The sequence below is a fragment of the Artemia franciscana genome, chromosome 15, assembly GCF_032884065.1.
Source record: "Artemia franciscana chromosome 15, ASM3288406v1, whole genome shotgun sequence".
Taxonomy (NCBI): Eukaryota; Metazoa; Arthropoda; class Branchiopoda; order Anostraca; family Artemiidae; genus Artemia; species Artemia franciscana.
The window spans coordinates 2,956,645-2,981,947 of record NC_088877.1 but is presented as its reverse complement, the minus strand read 5'-3'; the positions used below and the strand labels follow the sequence as shown (position 1 = coordinate 2,981,947).

Below are 25,303 nucleotides of genomic sequence, written 5' to 3'. Positions count from 1 at the left end.
TTTTACTGCGTATAAATTGTTTTCACGGCTGATACAGCTAGTTTATTACTCAGTTGGATCGGTTTAGCCTGTTTTTTCTTTTCTTATAATGTGTCGTAAATCTCTTATTATTAAAGCGTTTTTAATTCTATTAAACTAAAAACACATATTTTTTGTCATCATATTCTATTTCAACAAACTGTCTACGGCCAAACAAAAAGCAGAGCGTCCCAGAATGTATTAAGAGAAGGTCAAAACAAATATTTTATAAAAATGGAAACTTCTTGGGAGGGTGCAAAGAGAAATGTTTTTAATATGTTGGGATGGAGGAGGAGCGTAGGTAGCTATGTTGGCCACGGATGGCTTGGTTCTGTAGTGAGTTGTTAGCAGTAGTAATATTACTCACTGCAGCACTAAGCCATCTGATGCCAACACAGCTATTCACGCTCCTTCTCATTCCAATCTTTAAGAGGGAGCTTTAAGCCTCCCTCTTTTACATCCTCCAAAGAGGTCCCCATTTCCCTTAAATCCTTCCACACAAACTCTTCCTAGCCCATTCGGGGACTACCTACTTTTCGTTTAGCCCTAAATGTTGGCCAACAAGGACAATCGTTGTCAATATGTCATCCTTTATACACAGAACAAGTCCTAGCCATCTCATCCTTTCTCTCAATACAGCAATAGAAAGCGAGATTGAACATAGAGAGGGTAGGCATAACACAATTGGCCATTATCATCGTACAAGCTAGTATTACCTATAGAAAATTCTTGCCTAGCTCCTTAAGCTGGTAAATATCTATTTACTAAGACTATCAACATTGCATCAAATAACAGATATATTGCATACATTACTTTACATTACTTTCGGTAAATCTATTTACCGAAATCTATTTACCGAAAGTAATACATTACTTTCGGTAAACGAATTTAGGCTTCGGACAGAAGAAGAGATCAAGGAGGATAAATAGTCTGGCAGCTCTCCATCCGCTTTTCAACATCCTCCTTAATGTTTTCTTAAAATTTCAACTTAATACCCTCAGACATTCTTAAAATATTGCAAATCTTCCTTTTCGATTAATTGGAAGCACATAATGAATTTTGGTTTAGTATACATACCCCGAATCATTCTCCAAAGTTTTGCCTTAATACCCTCAGCCTTTTTGGCTGAGGGTATTCTCAGCCCAGAATTTTCTGTTGTTTCATTTTTCAGTGTTATTTTGTTTAATAATACTGATTAATCATATTCTTTTCTAGCTTGGCTAAATTTTGTTATTTTCTGTCGTTTTCAGCATGTTAGCTTATAGCTGTTGACGTATTCAGCATGTTAGCTTATAGCTGTCGACGTATTCAGCATGTTAGCTTATAGCTGTTGACGTATTCAGCATGTTAGCTTATAGCTGTTGACGTATTCAGCATGTTAGCTTATAGCTGTTGACGTATTCAGCATGTTAGCTTATAGCTGTTGACGTATTCAGCATGTTAGCTTATAGCTGTTGACGTATTCAGCATGTTAGCTTATAGCTGTTGACGTATTCAGCATGTTAGCTTATAGCTGTTGACGTATTCAGCATGTTAGCTCATAGCTGTTGACGTATTCAGCATGTTAGCTTATAGCTGTTGACGTATTCAGCATGTTAGCTTATAGCTGTTGACGTATTCAGCATGTTAGCTTAATTACACTCTGCATGGCTTAGCTACAACGGCGCATGCTCTCACCTATCTATTTCAATATCTTTCCAACAATAACCCGAGGCAATTTTGTACGGTGTAGAGATTCCGAATCTATAAAAGTAGGTAGGCTTTTGCGTCACAGCCATATGTGTACAAAAAATACTCCCCCTCCAAATATTAAATTTTGTTGCCTCTCAATATACCCACATTTTGATCATTTAAGTCAGTTAGTTATTACACTACTTAATATAATGAGAGGCGTTTATCTTATTACTAAAAATAAATTAAGTTTAGCGATAAATTTTTCCTGTCAACTGATTATTTGAATTAATATCACAAAAAGTTTGATATTATTGCAAACTACATCTACGTCTACTACGTACTACGTCTTCAGGATATGGGTAAGTTTGCTGTGACTTTATTCTGAATATTGCAGTCTCTCTTAGACAGAGCCTTTAGATATTAAACACCTAATCCTTTCACGTTAAGCTTTGTCTTTTATGTTTACTTTAAATAAAAAAAAACAAGTTCTTTTAACTGAAAGTAAGGAGCGACATTAAAGCTTAAAACGAACAGAAATTACTCCGTATATGAAAGGGGCTTTTCCTCCTAAACGCCCCGCTCTTTACGCTAAAGTTTGACTCTTTCTTTTAACTCTACTTTTTAAAACAGTAAAAAACTTTAGCGTGAAGGGCGGGGCGTTGAGGAGGAAAAGCCCCTTTCATATACGGAGTAATTTCTGTTCGTTTTAAATTTTAATGTCGCTCCTTACTTTCAGTTAAGAAAACCTGTTGTTTTATTTAAGTTCTGAACGTTTTTGAATTAATGCATGTTTTGATTTTGGCTCTCCGTACATAAATAGTTAAAACCAAATTTGCATATTAATTTTTTTTGGCTAAATGGCTTTCTTATAGTTTTATTCGGAAGATCTTGAGAAAAAAAAGGAGCGGAGGAAGAGGCCTAGTTGCCCTCCAATTTTTTGATAACTTAAACAGGCAAATAAAACTTCTAATTCTTACGAACGTTTTCATTAGTAAAAATATACTTAACTTACGAATTAACTTACGTAACGAACGTTACGTAGGTTTTTATTACGTATATGAGCGGGTTCATCCCCTCGTCAATACCTCGCTCTTTACATTAAAGCTTAAAATTTTTCCCAATTCCTTAAGAATGACCCCTGAATCACAAAGGTCGTAGAATAAATAGTTGAAATTACTAAAAATACTTCAGCGTAAAGAGCGAGGTATTACGAGGAGGTGAACCCCTCATATGCGTAATAATTTCTGTTCATTTAAGTTTTAATGCTGCTCCTTACTTTCGGTTGAAAAAAACTTTTCATATTTATTTTTTCATTGTATTTTCAAATAATGCTGGAAATCCTGCACCCCCTTCATTGAAATTCTCTTCCCCCACGAAGAATTCCTCCATGGAAAGATCCTCCCACGTAACCCCCCCCCCCTTCCTCAACTTATACCCCCTTACAAAGCTTGTAACTTGGAGCCCCTACCACGGGGACTGTGGGGGAGTAAGTCGTCCCCAAAGACACAGTTATTAAGTTTTTCTACTATGTTGAATAAAATGGCTATCTCCGAATTTTGATCCGGTGACTTGGGGAAAAATGAACGTGGGAGGGGGCCTAGATGCCCTCCAATTTTTGGTCGCTTAAAAAGGGCACTAGAACTTTTAATTTCCGTTAGAATGAGGCCTCTCGCGACATTCTAGAGCCACTGAGTCGATACGATCGCTCCTGGGAAAAAAACAAATAAACACGCATCCTGATTTGTCTTCTGGAAAAAAATGCAAAATTCCACAATTTTGTAGATGGGAGCTTGAAACTTCTACAAAGGGGTTATCTGATACGCTGAATCTGTTGGTGTGATTTTCGTTACGATTGTATGACTTTTAGGGGATGTTTCCCCCATTTTCTAAAATAAGGTAAATTTTCTCAGGCTCGTAACTTTTGATGGGTAAGACTAAACTTGATGAAACTTATATATTTAAAATCAGCAGTAAAATGCGATTTTTTTTATGTAACTATTGGTATCAAAATTCTATTTTTTAGAGTTTCGGTTACTATTGAGCCGGGTCGCTCCTTACTACAGTTCGTTACCACGAACTATTTGACTAAGTCACCTTAGGTTATTTACGTCCATTTTCAGTCCAATCTGTCGAGTCAAATCCGATGTTTCCGAACAACTATTACGACCAAACTCTACCAGCGCTGGCCATCAAGTCTTAAAGTATCGAAAATAATCTACTAAGGTTAAAAGCAGGGTATTAACCTACCCACAAAATGACAAGTTAATATCATATCCAGCTAAGAAATAGATTCACCAGCTATATATTTTTTTTTACATTTTTTTCAACACTATACTGATTATGGCATTTCATCATCGAGACTGAATTTACTTCTGTTCAGTCTCGGTTTTCTCCCAGCCCAATGAGCTCCGATCTTTGTCTAGAAATATTTATCTCAGTATAGTTTAGTTATGTCTGTACTTACGCATTTTTTTTTTCAATTGTATTTGACACACTACGCTCAGAGAGTGACCTAAAAACGTTCAGAGAGTGTGAATGACGTATCCTCTTCTGAAAAATATCCTCGAATAACGAAATATCAAATATTGAAATACGTAAAAATGTTTCGTTTTTTTTTCCGTAGATTTTCACACCCTTTGTATCTTGTTCATAAGGATTATCATCAACACATTAATACACTGCAAACCTGTATTTAGGGAACTTCCACTACAAGATTGTACACGTCCACTCCAATAAATCCTTACACTAGCCGAAAGGAAATATCATTTTGTCTCAGTTTTCATTCATTGTTCTATTCATAATTTTGAACCCCCAGCTCGTTATATAATCTTTAGTCTTACTCAGTATCATGAGCGATATTGTTTTCAGATCTATCCGTTCGCTAAGCAAAATTATTATCTAAATTAGAATTTTCTTAGATATTGATCTTAAATCACTGGAAACATTACTTGTAAGTTTATGGTCTATGAGCATATTTCTGATTCGTTCTTTTCAATAGTCCTAAGGTTTGAACTAAAGACGACGATTTTGCTATCTTTAATTTAAAATCATCTTCATCGTTTTATTGAATTACATTTTATAAATGTATTTTGTATTTTTTTAGACGTAAAAATATGTTTATTCTTCAGAAAGTTTAGAGCGTTCTATAAGGAAAAGTCAAGGTGATATCATAATTCTATATTCTATAATTATATAATAATTCTATAATTCTATATTGGATAGATGTCAGACTGCTGAATCAAATTATACAAGCATAAAGGAAGCATCTACGGGGGATGTTGGGGCTTTAGAATCACCTTCCCTTCCCCCAAAATTTTTGTCTGACTCGTAAAAACACAACAAAAAACAAGTTTTGATGCGTTTTTAATGCTTTTTAGTAAGCCCCCTCCCGAAAATAAAACCAACTAAAATTCTGGCTACAGCTTAGACAATCTTATTGTTGTTTCGAAGAGACGCAAAATTGGGTGGGTCACTAGAAACATAAACCTTCTAAAACACTATTTTCGAATTGTTTAACTGACTAATCTACTTTAAGTCAATTGTCCAAACCTATTCAATCTGTAGCGTCTTTACAGTTGTTATTTCTTTTCATCTTCCTTAAATCAAACATGAGGAGTGAAACTCTTCCCCTGTCCCACTACTCTAAAGGGGGACAGCGATATATTGCCACAGCGACTCTTTTTTATGTTATTTTACTGAAGTCCTACGGTTTAACTGTTCTACGTAATTCGAAAATTTTACAATCATTTTATAGCTTAAATCCAGCTTTATCTACCTACTAAATTACACTATAGAAATTTGGCTTCTACTGGTTTTCGATTAAAAAAGAAAGAAAAAAATTAACTGATCACAGGAACATGCGAACCTACGAAAATCTTTCAATTTTTAAGCAAGTTTAGGTCATTCTCCAAAGTTAAAGCCTAATTAATATCATAATTCTGTCTTGTACATGGATAGGTCTAAAGAATTTAACTATATAAGTATCATGGTCTTTCGATGGAAATCAGCAGCTTTGTACATAAATTGGGTATGTAACAGGAAACATAAGCTTCCACAATTCAATTTTGGAATAGTTTGATTTACAAATTCAGTCTTTGTCAATCTATCTATTTTTGTCTATTTATAATCTGTCTATTTTTGTGTTCCAAAGTAGAAATATATATATTACAAACAGTAGCGAAAAGTTTCTCCAAAAATTATACAACATTAAGCGCTTTAGTTCAGGAAGGTTCCCATACCGTCATAGCAATAAATTCAGTTGCTACTTGGCTTTCCCTCGGACCGGATCGTAGCATGCACTAAACATTTGTCATTGTGTCTACGTGAGGGGGGAGTTATGAAGAGTGGCTTAAGTTAATGTGTTTCAAAAATGTTTAAAGGAGAGCATAGGAATTTTCGCTACTGTTCGTTGTATATCGTAAACTACTCTAGTTAAAATTCATAAGTTTTTCCGTGTTAGATACATAGTTAAATTGTAAAGTTCTGTCAAATGCCTATTTCCTAGATAACTATATTAATATTGTAAATTTTGCGTAATTGCAGTAATTCCTCTAAGCTGGCAGATTAAAATAGGACAGTTTTTGTCACATGTCCTTGTGTCTATTTCCTAGTTTTACTGAATAAAAGCTACGAATCAAGGTTACTTGAATCAGTTTAATTCTGTTTCTGTCCTCGTCGTATGTACATTTACCGTATTATATGTATAAATAAACATTTTATGCTCTACACATAAGCTTTATGAAAGTTAGAGGCGCTAGACATCCTCCACTGGTCGAACTCCATATTGTAGGCCAGCGCTACCATAAGACTCCAAAGAAGAGAGCACAGAGAGAAAGTCGCACTTTACATAGTGGTGCAGCGGTTTTTCCCAGAAAAAATTAGAGTTCTTGCCATCCTCTAGATTTCAGTCTGCGGTTTCTAAATATAAATTTGACATTTTCTTTTGTGGCCCATCACCTACATTGTCGTCATAAGTTTTCAGTCTGGATTTTTCAAGAACCAGCTTTAACCCTTGTTTCGTCTCTTTACCTCCCAATTTTAGTAAAATCCACCTTTGCCAGTTATAATTGCGGCGTAGGAACTATCCTCTGAAAGCCGTTTGGGTTCGTGCAAAATTGTGTTATTGATTTTTGCTTTGAAACTTTTCGTCATTTGACTTCATAAATCTAGAATTGTTGCTTTTTTCATTGTCAAAGATTCCAGGTTCCAGTTCCAGGCTCCCGCTCAGATCCCAGTTTTAGAAAAAAGAAGTGACGAACATCAAAGGACAATTTAAGAACGTGAGTCATGCATTTTAAGTTCGCACGCGAGTAGGAAATCTGTTAGGAGTATTTAGTACCGATTTTGCCTTGTTTTCATAGCTTTGACTTAATCGATTTCTTTAAATTATTTTTTTTCTTAAATGAGTGTAATACCACTTTTAGATCCTTCAGATCCTGAGTATGATGAAGATTCTGCTTCATCCTTTTTGAATGAAATAAGAAGTAAAGGTTCAAATGCCCCTTTGAATTTTGATTCCTCAAGTCGGGATTATTATCTCACTTCGGTCGTAAAATTTTTTACTATTATAGGCAATTTAATGGCCAGAGAAAGTGCCACTATAAGAAGAAGTGTAAATATGTGAGATATTTTGGGGGATAATGTAACCAGTACACCTATTGAGAGTAAGAGCAACAAGAAGAATGTGAATTGAAGAGTAATTGGGTCAGTAATGGGTCTGCTGGAAAATATCCCAGTTCTTGATAATACCAAATTTACTAAATTGTTTTTGCCAATTGAGATAATGGTGATTATTCACCACTGATGATGGAAAACTGAATTGTTTAATCTTCCTATTTGTATGTTTTGTTTTTCTGTCCCTGTGTCTGGGATGGCCACCCACACCCCTCCTGCCCGGTATTTATTTATTTACTTATCCTTGTTACTTCTCTTTTATAAATTTTTTCTATTTTGTTTGTCTTTTGTTGTGTTAAATTTTTGAATCATTATTACGATGAGATGTTGATGGGTTTTTTTTCTAAATTTTTGCGCATTCCCAGCCTTACGAGCTCTACTCTCTGTTGGGGCATAATACTGTTTTTGTACTTTTTAAGTTGAATAACGAAAAAGTTGAAGTTGAAGAGAAGGGTTAAAACGCTGCTTGGCTTGTCAGACTCGCCGGTAATAGATGCAGTGCCGCTAGGAGTAACAGGAACATTACTTAATTTTTTGAGGATAGATTCCTCAAAAATTAGAAATTTAGGGGAATTTGAAAAAAAAATGACACAGGCGTATTTACCAGGAAAGACAGCTGGAAAAGAATTTAGAGATTTAGCTTAATTGAGGCGATCAGCCAATGAAACAATGTATCAGTTTTATAAGAGATCGTATCGATCGGGGTATGGCGGTATAGTAAGTTTCTAACCTCTCGGTCTTAGCTGAGTGGGTAGCGCTCTAGACTTGAAATCCTGAGGTCATGGGAGGAAGTCAATGTTGTGACTCTCTAAGTTCAGCCAAAGTCGACTCAGCTTTAAATGGATAACTAGGGGGGATGTGGGAGAAAAAACGGAAAGCGTCGGATAATTTGCCCCCAGCCACGCACTGTACTTCCGATTCAAGGCCTTGAACCATGAGAGCGGTACCTCCGCAAAGCAAACCAAGGTCATCAGGCAAAAAGATTCTTTTTAAGTTAAGTTTTAGTCCATTATGAATTTATGTGTCTATAGATAGAGAGATAGATATATTTATTCACACGAAAGCAAAATTGAGCTATGGTGGCATACACGAAACGAGCGAAAAAGTACAGCAACAAAAGATTTAAGACAAATTATTTAAGAAAATCATCACGATACCTCATATCTACCCGGACGAGCTTTCCAATATTATTTGTATTTAAGTTACACATACATCTAAAAATTTCCAAAATCCAATCTCTCCTCCCAACCTCCCTACCAAATATACCAAGCACAACTTCCTCAGCTCCCCACATTCCCCATCCCTTAATCTATTTTTCCCTAAATATTTCCTGCGTTCTCCAAGAGGCATAAAATTCCCCCTTACATACGTTAGCCATTCCAAATATTCTGGAGCCATTCCTATTTTTACGTAAATTTCTTCGCCCCAGTTCTCCTTGACCTCTGCCCAAGGGACGACGAGGTGGCTTTCTCAGCTTGCCAAACCTGAACTTCCTGAGACTTAAGCCTAGTAGCAACTAATCTAGATGCAGTCCCTACCATCACTCCTATCCCCTATCTCTCATTCCAGCAATTAACTAGCCCTGCACAATCTAATATATTCTTCACCTGATTTGGCCACGATCCTCCCTTCTGTCTTGAAGCATCATTAAAAATGCTTGTTTCATCTTCATCGTATTATCTTTTATCGATGACACCTTTTCCCAATATTCAACAATACTAATTAACCTACTCTGTCTCATACACTTTATTCCCATATCATTTCTCTGCACTAACCCGTTAAACGTATTATCAAGGCCTAATATACGCTTAAAAACTTCAACTGTATTCTTTCTAAATTTAATCTCTTGTTACACCCCCAAAGCTCCACCCCGCAATGCAAAGCCGATCCTATGCTTGCATTAAAAATATAGTTTAGCATTCCCACATCCCTAATTTCCTAAATACTATTTTTACTTAACATTCCTAGTAGTCTATTTCCCTTACTTTCTACCATCTAAAATGTTTCTTCCATTTCCCATCGGACGATAGCCTACAACCTAAGTACTAAAATTCATCTACACGGTCTAGTGTCCTACCTTCATTGACACTGCGAATATATCTGTTCTCCACTTTTCCTAGAAACCATAACCAAATTTTCTTCAAAATCATTAATATACAATGAAAATTCTTCGTTCTCCTATTTTTGCCTACCCGTACTACAGTCTATATTATACATATTATTATACATCTATCTATCCACATATCTATATTATACAACTATATTATACATAGATGCTATAACCTTAACAAATACGCTTGATAGCCCTAGGGCTAGCAACGACTCTATCATTAAGCTTCTCTCCACTCCATCAAACACCCCTTTTAAATACAAAAATGCAACAAATAGCCTATCCTCTTTTCTCCTAACTTGTTTCCTAATCATTCCTAATAAAATAAATTTGATCTATAGGACTATAGCCATTTCTGAACCCTGTCTACAAATCTGATAAAGTTTTATTTTGGTCTATCCAGCTATCTATCCTACGACATAATATCTTAGCAAAAAACCTTACTAAGCACATTACTTAGGCTTATACCTCTATAATTTCCATGGTCTAATCCCTCCCCCTTTTTAATAAAGTAACTAGATTAGACGTAGCCCAAGACAAGGGCCATTCTGCACTGTTAATTGTCTCCCAAACTTCACTTACCTGGATGGGAGCAACCAAATCATAATTACATTCTTTCATTGGTCTATCTACTACGTCACATTGTACAGATACCAGATCAAAACTCAAACTAGTTCCTCCTCGGTCCCTAATCACTTCATTTTCTCTCTCCTCTAAATATGTAGACCAATAATCTACTACTGGCATACTATCATAAACCTCTATTCCTCCTATATATTTCTTAACTATACACCAAAAGGTCCTAATATCCCCTTTTCTATAATCTTCTTCAGTTGCTCTCCTGTCCTAATTTCATGCTTTTTTCTTAATCTTCAACATTTTCTTATACTTATTCCGAATCAACTTATAATCAACATAAAATCTAGCATTTTCCCTACTGCCTATGCCATCTCTCGCTTTCCGCAGTGCCTCTAAAACTTCCTAGCTTTTCCTTTGACAATCATCATCAAAATATTCATTCTTAATATCATTCTCAACCCTACAATTTAACTTTGAACCTAGCTCATATCCAACATCATTAACTAATGCTAACGACTCCTGTATTTTTTCATCACCTAATAAAACTAAACATTTCTCTGATTCGTACTGAACTTTTTCACTCATCAGCATACTCTGAAAATCTTTCACTTTTTCTCCTGTTACTCTCAGTACCTTTCTAATACCTCAGCCCTCCTTTTCCCGGCGTGTTTTCTTCCTATGACTGTAAGCCGCTAGTTTCTAAGAAGTAACCCACTCAAAAGTAGCCTTAACAGGCAAGTGATCCGAACCTACCGCTGCCATCATTTCGAAGTCCACAAAGAGACGCCAAAGATGAATCTCACCAAAAATATAATCAATCAGACTTGGAGAAGCCCCTGAACTACAAGTAAAATTTCGCCACACCTCCATCCTTTACAATTCTTCCATTCAAAATAACAAAATTTTAATACCACAAAAATCCAAAATTTTACGACCCCAATTGTTCTTCCATCTACTATGCTCCTTGCTTGCCCTTGGAGGAAGATGGATTACTAAATCATCCCATACCTCCCAAGCAGCCTCATTCGTACAGACATGAGAGAACATCAAAACTTCTGAAGTAACCCCAACATAACCATTAAAGTCCTCCATAAGAGAAAACGAGTCGAAAGGAAATTGAATAGGAAATTTACGTTTTTATCCTCTAATGTACACCGCGTATCCTCATCATTGTACGAGCTCGACTCTGAAGGGATATAAACTGCACAAAAATAATAAACCGTCCATCGGCTTCGACTTTTGACCATATCAAATTACAAGAAACACTCTTCAGCCGTTGGACTTTATGCTTAGACAAAATATTCTCACATACAAAAACTGCTACTTTACCATACATTCACCCATTCCTAGATATTTTACGATGGACACCGAAATACCGAAACCTTTCAAACTGAAATTCATTTTCAAACCAAGTTTCAAACAATGCTACAATATCAAACATGCACTGCGATACCAATAGACTATTAATTTCATTTCACTCCATCTTTGAATGTTCCAATGCACCATATTTATTCTTTCCTGAACAACATCATGACCCTGGTTTCCCTATTCTTGCGGTCAATCACTTTGATCCTTGGAAAGATAGCTTACGAGGTGCGATCTAACTTTCATTTATTATGGCCCTACCTATAAGAAAAGGAGGCTGTATTGTATTTCGCGCACTATCCTTCGGGCCAATAATTTCATAATTTCCTCTTTTTGGAGCCCCCCTTTCAACTTGTGGCGCAGGAATGGAAACGGAATGTTTTACGCACTTCGATTACAAATCACTAAATGCGCTACCGAATGACTGCATAGATGTGGCGCTTGAGTTCGATAACTGCGAATCCGCTCTCGGTCTTCCGCCCTCTATCAACGTTAACAGCTGATATCTAGTGTACACTAGCAACTCCCCTTCTGTATTCACCATCAGGTACTGTGCGCTCCTCTATGGCATCAGTTGCGCAATTGTATATATAACTCTTGTTCTCTGCAAACTATTTCATACCACGCAAGTTAGTCTCTTTTCCCGCTGATTTCACTGCCTCGAGGAAAAAGTTCAGTTTCATTCTCGCAAGCAATTCACATTTTGTGTAGTCAGACGTAATCCAAATTTTTGCATGTCTAAAATGTCGACCTGATTTCAGAACAAAATCACGGCAAAAAGCAATCGTAAATGTAGCCAAAGCGGGACAGGGGTTTTGACTACATGTAATGCGGAAAACGTCTTTTATGTCGCTAAGATGTATCGAAGCGTTCGGAATAAACTGGTTAAAGTGGCATCTACATCTTCAATTAATGTCCGTGCTTGTCTTGACGGAACAAAGCTGTGCAAAATCACATTTGTTCTTTTCGAATCAGCCTCCATATTAATCATTTTAAGTTGCGTCTTCACCAATTCTGTTCTCAGAGAATCCACTTCTCGCTACGTATTTATGTTTTCTGCCTTAACTTCAGCGATCGCTCCCTCCGACTTAGTTGATAGCTGTGCTAGTCCCCAATTTATTCCCGCTATTTCTGATGAAATTGTGTCCATTTTTGCCGACTGACCATTCATTAGGGTGAGCATCGTCATTATTCGAGATTCCGCAACATTTGATATATGGCTATCCCCTGAATCCTGACCTTGTGTAAACATTCCTTGGGATAAAATGAACGAATTCAAAGCTCTGCTTATTACAGGTCTTGCCACTACGAGAGCAATTATGTGCCATTATAATCCATATTATTGCCAAATTGACAAACGGCTCATTGATTTTTTACGAAATTATCTCATTTTAAGAATGTCAAAAGTTCAATTAATGCAGCGGACAAAAAACTCCAGTCAGGTCAATTTATCCAGTGATGTCACAAATTCCACTCGGTTATAGATGCTGAATAAATATTTTTAATAGTTTATAAAACATAAAAATCTCACTATTTCTAAACTACTAAAAGAATTCACTGTCTAATTAAATCAGAATGAAAATTCTTTACCAACAACTGGTTCGAAACTGAGATTAATCTTCTTTAAAGAATAGATAGATCTTAACAGTTCAAAGACTGAATATAGACTGTATTTACAGAAAATTTAGTATTTATGGAATAACTATTTCCTCTCATCCACTCATAATCAAAATTCATGTTAAAGAATTGCATTTTTGATATTTTTTTTCAGAACTGAAAAGATTTGAAAACGTTAAAAAGATTGCAAAAACCTATTAAACTAAAAAATGTTCCGACTATGTAAGTAATTTTCCTTTTTGACCTATTTACTTCCTTCCTTTTCCACCCATTTCACACCAATTATCTTATTATTTACTTAATTACTCGTTTTTAACGTTTTTAACTACTTTCTGTACGAATGCGTACTTTGTGCCATAGACATGACACAGATACATTGATATTGTCCATCTTTCATCTTTCATTAAAAAAAATTTTCATCTTTTTCATTTTTTTTCATTATAATTCATTATCTTTCATCTTTCATTATAATTTCCATCTTCATTTCTTATAACTCAGTTGTTTTCAATTTTAATGGCTTTGCATTTTAATTACTGTTATTATTGATTCATTATTTATCAATTTATTTTATTTGATCGTTGAATTATGCCATGACTTGTAACTGTTGTTTAACAATCGTGACATAGCCTAGGTCAATATATTTCAGAAAACTGCGATTTTTCTATTGGTCGTTAAAATTATTTAGGGCAGTACTACCATCCATGCTGTCACACTGAATGGAGAAAATAAATAAGTAAGATAATATATGAATAAAAAGACAACAAATAAATAAACATTAAGCAGATAGAAATATCAGTTCAAATAGGGATAAATTCTTTATTAGACAGTGAAAAACCATGACGAAAACTTTGGATATTTCCAGAATTTCCAAAAAATATCCAGAATTTTGCTCATTGTTTTTACCGTCTAATAAAAGCATTTATCCTTATTTGAGCTGTTATTTGTACGCCATGGACATGGTGTACATATATACAATGTACGCCATGTGGCCCTGTGTGATGCCATCTGTTTTAGCTTTTTTGTCACTTACGTTTCCTTTTTTTTCAAATTTGGCACCTGTTACTACATAAAACTCCATAACTGCATATAAAAGTCTTTTTTCCTTTTTTTAAAAAATTGAATTTCATTTTTTTTTTTTTTTTGAGGTACATATGGGAGAGGACGAGGAAGGGAGGGATAATATCTTAGAGCTCGGCTATCTGGGGAGGATATTAAGAGAGTAATTTCTTCTAGATGTAATGTTATGCCACTTGGGGGAAGAATAAAATATTTGGCAAGGGTTAGAATGAAGTGAGGTCCTTACACTGCCGGATGTGTAGAGAGTGGAAGGAAAATTTATCGCATTTTCTGGGGAAGTGTAAAGGGTTAAGCGATTGAGAAAGGACATTTTCGGAGTGGATAAGGGGCTTGGGTGGAAAAAATGCTTGGAAATGGTGCAGTTTATTCGTGTAGGTAAAGCCCATCGTGTGAGTGTTCTAGGATAACTTTGTTTTTGTTTGTTTGTATTAGTATTTTTGAATGGTTTTCTGTATTTTGATAATTTGATTAGTAAGTTTTCTTTTTTTTGTGATTTTTTTCGTGTATTTTTTTTTTTGTAGTTATGGTCCTGCGGGGCTTTTCGAGTCAAATATACTGTACAATACTATGCTAGTTTAAGCTGCCAATCAATCAATTCTAAGAATCAGGTTCAATTCACTGTCCTTTGCACATTGAGAATAACCAACAGGAGGCTAGACTTGACGGTGCAGATATAGGCTTGATGACTTACCTTGTCGACGGCAGCATAGGTAGAAATTAACTCTTTAATTGCATTGCTTATATCAGCTACCTCAAGACCTAACAAAACAGAGCATATTGCTTTGACAGACTGTGTAAATGACGTCATCTGTGCGTCACCCATTGTTAATAATAGCTTCTCTGCTTCGTGTTCAATAGTCTCTGAAATTCAAAAGTGACTTATAGAGCGCATTTTCACTGTACTTAATACTGCAACTTTTAACAGTTTTTGAAAACCGCAACCACACCATTCATCATTTATTTTGCTCCAGAAGCAAAAGAGGTTAGAACCGCTTCTGCTAAAAATGTCTCTCGAAAGTCGCTATTCTTGATTTTTACCCCTGAATGATGTGCTATTGGAGCTATTGGATTTTAAAGACCGCAACCACACCTTACATCATTTATTTAAGGTTAGGTTAGGCCTGAAAATTTTTGACAATCTGATAATTGAAAATTTAACGGTTTTTTAAGACCGCAACCACACCATTCATCATTTATTTAAGGTACGATTTTCTATAGTGGATACAAGTCAACCAGTTCGTAACCTAGGGGGAGGGGCAATTTTTTCAATAGCCTCTGCCTCCTCCCCTCGTCGATTGACCTCCCTGTTTCGCTATACTTTCTATAGAACCTTCTACAGCATAATGTCTAACGTCGCTTTTAAGTAAAGGACCCGTAATATTCTCCCAAAAAGAAACAGTTTGCATCTAGAATCGGTTCTTACTTAAATATTTCAGGATACTTGACAACGCTGATAATGGTTGACAATTTTTCAGTAGCCGGCGGGTGTGGTAAGCAGAAAACTGACTGTATCGCAATCGAGCATTTATGTGTCACTTATTACGCATTTATGAAGGGAATTTTTATACCGTGACCACTTACAATGTTTACAAACGCACAAAAGTGTGAACAGTCTGTCTCTTAGCTACTCAGCCTGTAAGTTGAGAACAAACTCCATCGTAAGAGAGGCCGAAATAGGCCGTAAAAGAGACATAAAGCGTGAGCAATCGAAGCAACGCATAGTTTTCAAAAGTAAGGTAACGATAAAAAAAAAGTATGAAAAATACAATCGCGAATTTCAACACTTCGACTTAGATAACTGAAAAGGAAGTAAATTAAGAGAGACGCAAACACCTATTAAAATACTCTTGGTTTCTTTGTCGTGATGTATCCATTAATTTTTGTTTTGTTTCGCATTATTATTATTATTAAACTCACTCAAGCCAAATTTTGAATCTGTACCCCTCTCTTCTTTTCCAAAATTGTAGCATTATATAGGAGCAGTTACTTAGGTAACTTTGGTATGTTTAGGTCACTGAGGAACTTTGAGCGTTCACTCTCAAAAATCTCAAGATTTCGATAATGTGTCCCATGGCCTATATTTTCCACACAGCCTACATTTTCTACATATTTTTTACTGGCACTATAATATAAATAACTTTGGTCACAAAATGTTAACAAAACGACTCTCAAATTCACTGTATATATGGAACCATGGAATAACGAAAAAAACAATAAAAATTCCCAGCTTCCTCAAAATGTTCAAAACCATAAGAAACATCAACATTAAATTAGGTATAATTAATTTCATCTTAATTTCTACTTTTGTTTTACTATTGGTCAAAAGTTTAGTGTCATTTCTCACAAGTGCATAGAGGGTATTGTCGATACCTCACAGGTCAAAGAACTTTGTGAGGTTCTAAAGCTTTGTAATTTTTTCTCTGTTTTCTTTCAATAGATTGAATGATTGATTGACATTTTTCTTCGCTAGGCCGTATTATGTGCACCTATATTCCGTTACCATTTTATCCGACCTTGAAAATTATTTTACAAGCGCCACTGACATCTTTTGGACAAACAGGCTCAGCCTGTCAACCCCGACCTCATTGCACCACTTTGCATTTGTAAGTATATGAAACAATATCCTATTTGTTCTCGCCTCCAGATTCATCTGCAAGACTTCACGCGAAATTTGAAAAATAAGGGGGTAAACAAAATTTTACGGTAGGAAGACATCAACAATTTGTATTTTTAGGACCCTATCCTTCATTTTTTTCAAAAGAGGGGAGGGGGGATATCTTGAAGTTCTGAGAGCTAAGAACTTTACAATGGGAGCATGAACCTTATAAAAAAAAATTTGATATTACCCAATTTGTTTTACTAAGATACATATTTTTTCAGAGCCAAAAGATGAATCCGGGTGAATCACGAAGGATACTAGAATACTCGATGAATCTGGAAGAATCTGAAGAAGAAAATGAACAATATTCTAAGAGGGTGGATCTGGACAAATAGCAAAGCACTTGGGATACCCGACTTTTACAGAATTTGAGCAGAAACAACATCTCAGGCTGCAGGGATTCAAAGGGTGTTTTGAGACTTTGTTTTTGAATACCTCATATTTAAACCTCAATCATTTAAACTGAACATACTAAACAGAATGCATACCATACATTGTCCAAGAAACAGTATATGTTATGTTTTTTTTCTAAAATGAGTGGTTGAAAAAGAATAAATCTCACTTTTAGGTCCAGCTGTTTCAATTTTTCTGTATGAGAGAAGAAATGGAGGGAGGGGGGTATTTGGACAAATTCCTGAGAACTAAGACCTTCTTGTGAGGCGTATGGATTTGAAAATAGAAATATCAATGGTAGCTCGTTTTAGGAAAACAGGCCCATTGCTATTGCATAACCAAAAGAAGGTATCTGAATGAATCGCCTAGAAAACCTGAGTCTTGCTTACTTCGAGCAAACATTATTTCAGGGTTCTTTTTTGGGGGTGAATTTTAACACATGAGTAGCTGAACATAATGACAATCAAATTAAACTACACCAAATTAAGTAGCAAATTAGCGATTGAGCTTTAAGTTAAACGAAACTAAAAAAAAAATAGAAAATCTGGCGGAAGGTCCTACTAAATATAATAATTACTTAAAAAAATGGTCAGTTTAATAATAATTTAATAAGAATAATGTTAATGTAAAACATATAATAATAAAAATAATATGATAAATAGATAAAAATGATATAATTAATAAATAACAAGAATATTGAATAAAGAATAATAAATGAAATTAACAAAAATAATAAACAAAATAAAAGAAGTTTTTGATAATAGTAACAACAAGTTTAGCAGTATTTTTAAGCTCAGAACACCAATCAGTAAAAGTTACAAACCTTAAAGGACTAATATTGATAATAATAAAAACTAAAAACAAGAACAAAAAGGAGAAAAAAAGTAGGCCTACGTGGACAGAGTAATTGAAAAAAAAAAAACATTTCCATGGAACACTTTAAATTATTATAACACATCTTTGATATGTTTTATAAAGCAGTATTAGCAACACTAATAGTCAACTTACCACCAGTATTGACACTTCTACTAGCAACAGGTTGCATAACAGAAAGTATTTCAAGAGAAATACCACTTACTCTGAGCTAATACCAAGGATTTAGTTACAAGAGCTGTACACCTTTTTGGCCTAGTAGGAGGGGGGGGGTCCAACTACGTAAAAGATGGTTACCCTTTAGTAATACAACCCCTAATACACCAAACTCTCCCTCCCCATAGTATGGCCTCACATACTTCAAACAATTTCTTTTATAGTTGTACCTACCCAGACAGTATATCAATTTTAAGAAGCGTATATACCTCACTGTCAGAGTTCAAAGAGTGTAAGACCTAACAAGTTTTCAATTGAATCGGATAATCCCTTCTGAAATTTGATGAACTTTCGTGAAAAACCAAGCACACATTACAAACGTGAGGACTTTGGTGTGGCAAATTGGAAAATTTTACTGTTGAAGTTTGCTACATAACGTGCCCCCCCTCCCCGCGCGACTGCAGATTATAAAATTGCAAAATACAAATCGTTCCATCTTGTCCTAACTTTATTTTAGGGATATTCTTTATGGTCATCAGTAGTAATTAAAACCACCAAAGACCAGAAAAATCAAGCTTAATATCTAGTCTTTTGCTATGGCACCCACTCTGAGCATAATATAGCTGAAGCACATATCCGCAACTGGAATGACCACTTAAAAGAAGCTTGTGAAAGGACAGATAAAGATGTAAATAAGGCTTTTGAAGAGCATTAGGTATTCCTTGATATTTACAAGACTCTGAATAAAACCTACTATTCAATACCCACCAAAACTAATGCAAAATCCAGCCTAGCACCGTTAACTCTGACTTCTGCAGCAGCATGAACTGCAAAGGTAATAACAAATGAAATTCAAGAGAAACTAACGAACACTAAGTCCAACCTAATGAAAGACATTTCTCGTGTCGTATCACACACAATGAAAGATCGCCGACCTTCGGAAATTATCAGTGAAGATATTGTGAAAGAAGTTCATAATTCTATTTCCCTTGAATATAATGCCAAATTTGAAAAAAATTGAAACAACCCTTCAACGACTTTATAATGCAGTGAACTTGATTGAAAATAAAATTTCAAAAATAGAAGACAGGGTTGACCAACTTCAGCAAGATACTCTAATTTTCTCATCTCATTTTGACATTATTATTTGAATGATAGGTTAATTTATGTTGATCCACTTTTCCGTTCACCCTCACAAGTGAATTTTGGAGTCCCTCAGGGACCAGTTTTAGGGCCTGTGCTACTTTTGGTTTATGTAAATGATCTTTTTTATGCAGTGAAAAAGCAGAAATTTACTGATTGCTGTATCTAAGCCTTTTAGATACTTTGTCATTCTAAGCCTTCCCTTGCCCATAGTGATAACTATAGTTCGCCATCTTCTGATGTCCTTGTTTGTTTTACTGATGATATCACACTTGGCAGTTTGGGAAATTACGAATCAGAGCTTCGATTAAATTTGGAAAATTTGATTTGGTATAGTAATTTTCTGGCTTGATGCTAATTATCTTACCATAAATTTTTCTAATTCCAGTTTGTTTTTTTTATATTTTCGCATGTCTCTCAGATTTATCCCCAGTTATCTGAAATTCATCAGCCAAATGGGATAATTCATAGATCTAAAGATCATATGTTCGTTTTTTGGGCATTCTTGTTGATGAAAATTTGTCTCGTTATTTTAGTAATATGCAGATTAAATGAAGATATACAGAGTCTCAGTATTTTAAAGAAACTTAAGCATACTTTTCCTGGATCAATTTTGAAAACCCTTTTTCACTGATTGATCCAATCTTATGAGATATACTAGAAATACATTTATTAAGAAAAGAAAAAAAAACACTATTCGCCATTCGCCTGCCAAGAAAGGTAATAAACTTGGCAGGGCAAGCGAGGTTATCACCCTTAGCTAATTAAAAAACCACGTTCAGATCACGCTACTCAATACAAAAGAAACTCAATTGATGAAGGAAGAAAGGAAAAAAATAGAAACAGGAAAAGACAAGAAGAAGACCGAAAAAAATTAATAGAAAAAAATAAACAGCAAAATAAATCAGGGAAATGCCTTGAATAGAATGACAACCTGGAACGGGCCTCACGTCAAAATAACTCGCGATATAAAAGAAACTTCTTTATCCGTTTCCAATCTTACGTTTGTTACTGTCCAGTAGTATGGATACCACCCTTTCCTTCACTGTTAAAACCACTTTCCAATGTTTTCGATAAAGCTAGAAACCTCATTAAGGGAAATAATCGTTCAAGCGTCATCCCATTACTTGATCTCGAGTCACTGTATATTCTTTCGTGTGCATGTTTTACTTTTTTTTCAGCTTCATGGTGACCTCCCCCATCCTCTAAGTATTCCGCCATCTTTTACCTCTGATCAGAATAATTATAATCTTTGCAATACCAAAATTCATACCCAAGTTCCTTTTACTCCTTGAGTAAGATCAGATTTTGATCCTTAATTATGAGTTATATTATGTGGAATAAGCTGCCCGAATCAGCTCGAAGGTGCCACTCATTCGGTTGTTCAGAAAATTATTAAAAATTCTTTGGCTTCTTAGAAGTTATTTATTTATTTACTGTTTATATATATATATATATATATATATATATATATATATATATATATATATATATATATATATATATATATATATATATATATATATATATATATATATATATATTCTCTGTATATTTTCTCTGTAAGTGACTATTTGAATATTTGTTTGTTTTTTCTTCTCTGAGTAAGTGACTCGTTTGTTTTCCCCCTTTTTTACAGGCCAAAGAGCCTTTGGAGGAATAGTAAAATGTAATCTTTATGTGTATTTTATGATGATTAAATCTTATCTTAGCTATCCCAAATGTTTACCCACCAGTAAGCAGTATAACATCGTCGTATGTGACGTTGAGCATTCCTTCTCCAGATAACAAGTCTTCAATCCGCAACTTATGGTCAGTTTTATCGTCATCATTACTTCGAGCTAATTTCCTATCAACGTCGTCAATATGAAGAAGAATAAGCTTAATATCTTCGTCCATATTGATACAATGTCGAACGTATTCATAATCTTGTAAACACGATTCAAGGGCAAGGTATTCAGAAATACCCCATATTTTCAGAATATAATCTGAAGTAGGAAGGGTTGGACTGGACAGATCCATTCCTTTTATTGCAGATGGACAGTCAGCGACCATTTCACATAGAAGGTACGTCAGAATGTGGAGAATAGACGAATTCCCTGAAAAAAAAAATACAATAAAAACTGAGCTGGATTAGCGATAACATCTTGGCCCTGTTTGGGTCGAAATTGTTGTTTTGCAGGGCAAAATAACATCTTATTTGTAGCTTAAAAAACACACCAAAACATCAAATTTGCACTTGAATGACCCCTATCTCGATAATATGCAACCGCTCAGTCGATTCCTGAATCCGTGATTGTCCTTCTCGTGAACAACATTACAGTGCAGAAGGAAAAGGGTTCGAGGCCTGGTGTCACATGTTGTTTGGTTTGGAACGGCATTGGTGGTGTGACTCTGTAAGCTCAGCCAGAGTCAACCCAGCTCTATATGGGTACTTGGAGAAATCTGGGGAAGGAAAACCCGAAGGGCGTGCGAATGCACAGGATCGCTGTCCCCCAAGCCTCATTGCACCCTTAAACATCGTTTGATAAGGTATCCTCATAAGGAAAAATCACCACAGGTATACATCTTAGACTATAATTTGATCTACCTGAGTTCCAGTTTCACGTTAAATCTTTGAGAAACGCTTAGACTTTTTGGTGTGATTATCTCAGAAACATGAAAATTTCAGATACATGTTTTTATGTATCTGAATTGTCATGCAATGACAAAATTTCAGATGTCATTGCATGACAATGACAAAGTATAGAAAAGAAAGGGATTTGAAGCGGAAGACCTTCGAATTTTAAAAGGATTTTCTCCTAAACAAAATTTACCAAATACAAGCGTAAGATGACTATAACTACTCAGTGTCCATTATGAACGCCTAATGCAACTTCAAACAGGAAGTAAAGCAACCCCTTGATATTTAACTGAAGGATCTGTTAAGGAAAGTTGAAAATTTGGGAGTAAAAAAAAAAATTCAAGCCTTGGGAGCCCTTGCTCTCACATACAAAAATATTCAATCAAGGCCGTGCCCAGGGAAAGAAGAGTAAACGGGTTCGAGCCTCTCCCTTCCCCCCTAAAAAATTATCCAATCGTAACTCGGTTATAAATGCACATAAAATGACTATTTCTCTCAAAAAATCCATAAAAATTTCTCCGGTTCTTACACTGATCTAAAGAAATTATGGAAAAATGCTTAACATATAAAAGCTACGTTTGGTAAGTTTTTGGCAAAACTTACCAAGCATAGGATAAAAATTACCTGAGCGCGTGACCACAAGATTTTCAAAGTTTCAAGAGGTTTTCTACTAAACAAAACTTATCATATATAGGATAAAATTACCTGAGCATGTGAACATAACAGGCTGCGACCTTGACGGGATAGAAACAATTAACTTCACACTTGTCGCATGCAAATAGCTGCTTTCTATAGTTGGACTAATAACCAGCCCAGGATTAGTAAAAACATCATCTGCAGTAAAGCTTTTTCTTAAATCAGAAATACTTTTAACAAATTCTTGCAAATCATGATTTTCAGCCCCTGGTAGAGATGGCTCAATCTTGAAATTGATGATGGCACTATTTGGCTTTTCAGGTTTCCTTTTCAGAGTGTCAGATTTGTTTGGCTGAGCATAGGTGGCACTCGCCACAGAAAGGCGCTTCTCCAGAGTGAGTGACTCGTACACAGATGAACATCTCTCAGATGTCTTCTTTTCTATGTACATGTAATCAAAAGGGTCGTTAGCGTCATAAGGTGTATCGTCAGTGGGTATAGCGTCAATCGGGGAGTTGTAAACAGTTTCCGAATTTTCATAAAGTGGGTCGAATATTTGAAGGACATGGTCCTTAACGCTAACAGCTGAACTGGTTGAAGGCTCATCAAAGTATATAAGATCTTTTGATTTCCAGCAAGGTTCTGAAAAGAAAATGAAATAAAAAAGTTGGAGGATCTGGATTAACGAGAACTTTGGCTACCTAGAATTTTGATGGCCTTTTCATTTCTTTTTGCTTGAATGATTCGTAGCCAAGAATTTCAACAACCTTTTTACCTTGTTTAGCTCTTTCAGGGGTCCGAGTCCTGGTGTCACCGATTATTTGGTTTGGAACGGGGGTCAATGGTGTGACTCTGTAACTCAACTGGAGTCGACCAGCTCTAAATGAGTACCTGGAGAAATCTAGGGGAAAAACACGAGAAGCACCGAATGATTTACCCTCAACCACGCATTGCCTCAATCAACGTCAATAGCATTGAATCAGGAGATCGGTGCCTGCGCAACGGAGACCATTGGTCAGCATGCGAAAAAGTTTAAGCTTATTTTTCTTTTTTACCTTGCCTTTTTCTCGGCATATATGTAGGCTAGAATTTTGAGAACGAAAAAAAGCATTTCTAATGAAATGATATAGCTGTCTACTGCCGTTAAGGTGTCTAAAAACCAAGAAAATTTAAAACATATACTAACCATGTATTTTCTTTCTCTCCATCCCAAAATGCTCTTCCACAAAACAGTTGTATCACATTGGCTATGTTGGCTATGATTTTATGTTTAAAAATAACAAAATAAATAAAGCTTTTGGACCCATTTTGGATAAAAGTCACGAATTGAATATGATAATATCAAAGCCATAAAATTCATAAAATTTCAGAAAAAGCTTCAGGTGACGAGATATAATATTAAAAACACTAAATAGACAAAATTAAATTTCAATTCTAATTTCTGAATATGATTTTTATTAATAATTCATTCTATTAGTTCCAGAGTAAGTAAAATAAATGCTGCATAGAATATGATGCCAGAGTCTGAGTAAATGTACCACTAAAGAGCTCATAGAAAATATTCTAGTGGAAATTCTAACAGAAATCAAATCACTACTTGTAGTTTCTGACTATACAGAGAACCAAAAAGCCTTTAGTGTGACTTTTAGTAACTGCGATATATTGTTACATGTACGCATCTACGGTACTTTCGGTAAGCTACCGTATTTTGAAATCAGATTTTTCTTTTCAGGATAGTAGGTAATGAATCAATGAACGTTTTACTAAACAAAGAAATCACACGCTACTCGGCTGTCCTTTACTGAAACTTAGTATCTAAAGACAATTTCAATTTGAGTTGAGGATTAACCAACCCTAATCTCGACACCGCAAGTCCAATGGTGCGATAAGAATTTTTTATCTATGAAAACACAGAAACACAAGAAACACAAAACAGAAACACAGAAACTCTAAGAAAACACAGTTGTACACGGTACCAAGGTAAGAACATATTTCCCTGGTTTTCAACAGTCAGAATCAATTGCGGACATGCTGGAATTAAAAAACCCGATCAACATTCAGCAGAAAAAAGAGTGGTAAGTAGAAAAAAAATGACTTCGGAAAACCTATTGATAAAATCATGTATCTTTCATCTATTTATTCTGTTACAAATATAAAAAAAATAAATATTTTATAATTTTTAAGAAAACTTGAAAGTGCACATACTACGTTTTGGCAAAGGACAGCCGTACTTAGAAACCACTATCAAAACCAAAGCTATATAAGTTAAATGTGAGTAACAACCTGCTCTACCGTCCTTTGTACCAAGCATGTTTGTTGGGTTTTTTTTTTGTAAACTAGTCGTAGGGTTGACAAGATCAACCTACAAAGGAAGGGGAAGTCAAGTAATTTTTCATAGACGAGAACGATATTAAAATTGGGGCAAAAGGGGATATTAGGTCACCATTAGCTTGAACACATTTTTTTCTTGTTAGGGAAATGTTCACTGCAATCTATTAGTTAGTCAAAATTTCACTAGAAAAATCTAACTTTTGGCTTTTATTAAAGAAAATGGTTGCAGTAAAAACCTATTTTGTCTTTTGATTTTTTAGCGGACAAAGAAACTTTCAAAAAAGAGGGTGTTAAACTGAAATAAACTGTATTTAAAACCCGTATTTGTAGATCCCCCAACGGGCAGTATATTATAAACAGCAAGGATATATATTCA

The 25,303-nt window shown here is 35.2% G+C and overlaps 2 protein-coding genes across 2 annotated transcripts in view; both read right to left on the bottom strand.

Moving 5' to 3' along the window:
• Positions 1-14,700, bottom strand: part of LOC136036707 (zinc finger protein with KRAB and SCAN domains 1-like) — a 264,716-nt gene extending 250,016 nt beyond the window's left edge. Inside the window, exon 1 of the mRNA XM_065719034.1 lies at positions 14,696-14,700. The gene's annotated coding sequence lies outside the window, so the exon portion shown is untranslated. The remainder of the gene's footprint in view (positions 1-14,695) is intronic.
• Positions 1-25,303, bottom strand: part of LOC136036708 (phosphatidylinositol 4-phosphate 3-kinase C2 domain-containing subunit alpha-like) — a 144,048-nt gene that overhangs the window by 97,375 nt on the left and 21,370 nt on the right. Inside the window, exons 4-6 of the mRNA XM_065719037.1 lie at positions 22,666-23,238; positions 21,071-21,436; positions 14,805-14,974 (exon numbers count right to left, since the gene is read on the bottom strand). Of these exons, the coding sequence (XP_065575109.1) occupies positions 14,805-14,974; positions 21,071-21,436; positions 22,666-23,238 (1,109 nt within the window). The remainder of the gene's footprint in view (positions 1-14,804; positions 14,975-21,070; positions 21,437-22,665; positions 23,239-25,303) is intronic.